Below are 1,702 nucleotides of genomic sequence, written 5' to 3'. Positions count from 1 at the left end.
TAGCACTAATACTATTGTCCTATTTATCCAGGATGAAGCTAATACAATTTTCACTTCTCCCTCTTCTGAAACCATTCTATTCTACCACTATCAAGCATTCTGAAAGTATTTATTATGTGCCAGGACATATACAAGGAAAAAAATTAAAAAAGAAAGCTCTAGAGTTGAACAGTGATTTTTGAAAGTCATCATGCTAATTCATGCCCCTTCCTAACTCCTTCCTTTTGAGTGGGAAACATCATTCTAGGTTTCAGTTTTCTTAACTTTGAAATAAGGGAATTGGCCAAAATGATTCTTTAAATAACTCTCAGCTTTATTAATCTTTTTAATACAACTAGTAACAATTGGATAATTTACAATACAGAACTATAATTTTAGAATGCCATGGTTTGTGTCCCACTTCACAACCCTACATATCCATAAAACTTCATTTTGTGCTATGAACCTCCAATTCCTTTTTATTTTTTTTAAATCAGATAATCCTTCCATGATTACTTACTATATGTTATAATATTTGGGCAAATGCAATTATTCCCCTCAAATCATTGAGAAGTAGAAGTGACTCTTTTTTTAAGCAAATTTCTCATGGCATTTTTCACTTCTGTGTTCCTCACTGTGTAAATTATAGGATTTAACATGGGGGTAAAAATGGCATAAAAAACAGTGACTAGTTTGTCAATCTCATAAGTACGTACAGGTCGTGTGTAGGTGAAGATACAGGGCGCAAAGAACAGGACTACCACAAGAAAATGGGAGCCACAGGTAGAGAGGGCTTTGCGTCGCCCTTCTGAGCTGTGTGTCTTTAAGGAGCATAAGATGACTGTATAGGAGACAAGAAGCATGGAAAAAATCAATATGCACATGACTCCATTGTTAGCAGAAACAATTATCCCCAGCATATTAGTGTCAGTGCAGGCAAGTTTTAGCAATGGGAACAGGTCACACATGAAGTGGTCAATGACATTGGGGCCACAGAAGGGTAGATGGATGATGAAGAGGATCTGGGCAGTGCCATGTACCAAGCCCCCCACCCAGACCACTACTATCAATAAACAGCACACTCGAGGCCTCATAATAGTCATGTAGTGCAAGGGCTTACAAATGGCAACATAGCGATCATAGGCCATGACGATGAGAAGGATGATCTCAGAGCCCCCAAGAAAATGTTCAACAAATAGCTGAGTGAGACAGCTATTGAAGGAGATAGTTTTTCTGTGATATAGCAAGTCAATTATCATCTTGGGGGTGGGAACTGATGTATAGCAGGCATCAATAAAAGATAAAAAAGTGAGAAAGAAGTACATGGGAGCTGAGAGTGTAGGGCTTAGAGCAATGGTGACTGCAATGAACAGGTTGGCCAATGCAGTGAAGAGAAAGATAACTAAAAATACAATAAAGAGTATTTTCTGCAGCTGTGGGTTTTGTGTAAGTCCCAGGAGGATAAATTCAGTCACATTGTTTGGAGAGTCAGAGTATTCCATTCAGGAAGGGAAGAATTCACGGAAAACCAGCCTACCTAAAAAGAGTAGAATACACATCTAATTAATAAGGTCTGTACCACAGCCAGATTCTCAAAGGGACAAAGATCATAGAATCATGATTTGAGAGCTCATAGGAATCTTAGAAGTGAAAAGGTCTAACTTCATTTTACAGATGAGGAAATTAAATGCCAAATCATTTAAATAAGATAATACAAAATTAT

General features: G+C 37.5%; 1 protein-coding gene across 1 annotated transcript; it reads right to left on the bottom strand.

Moving 5' to 3' along the window:
• Positions 1-542: 542 nt before the first annotated feature.
• LOC141546067 (olfactory receptor 4C3D-like) lies at positions 543-1,481 on the bottom strand. The gene has a single exon (XM_074273566.1). It carries the CDS (start codon positions 1,479-1,481, stop codon positions 543-545), a length of 939 nt encoding a protein of 312 aa, XP_074129667.1.
• Between the last annotated feature and the right edge of the window lie 221 nt (positions 1,482-1,702).

This window comes from Sminthopsis crassicaudata, chromosome 6 (assembly GCF_048593235.1).
Source record: "Sminthopsis crassicaudata isolate SCR6 chromosome 6, ASM4859323v1, whole genome shotgun sequence".
NCBI classification, from domain to species: domain Eukaryota; kingdom Metazoa; phylum Chordata; class Mammalia; order Dasyuromorphia; family Dasyuridae; genus Sminthopsis; species Sminthopsis crassicaudata.
The sequence above is the reverse complement of the archived record's forward strand: the minus strand, read 5'-3'. Positions and strand labels throughout refer to the sequence as shown.

What these genes read in the sequence shown, in the direction of transcription:
- LOC141546067 (XM_074273566.1), bottom strand. Translation starts at nt 1,481, where the DNA reads ATGGAATACTCTGACTCTCCAAACAATGTGACTGAATTTATCCTCCTG.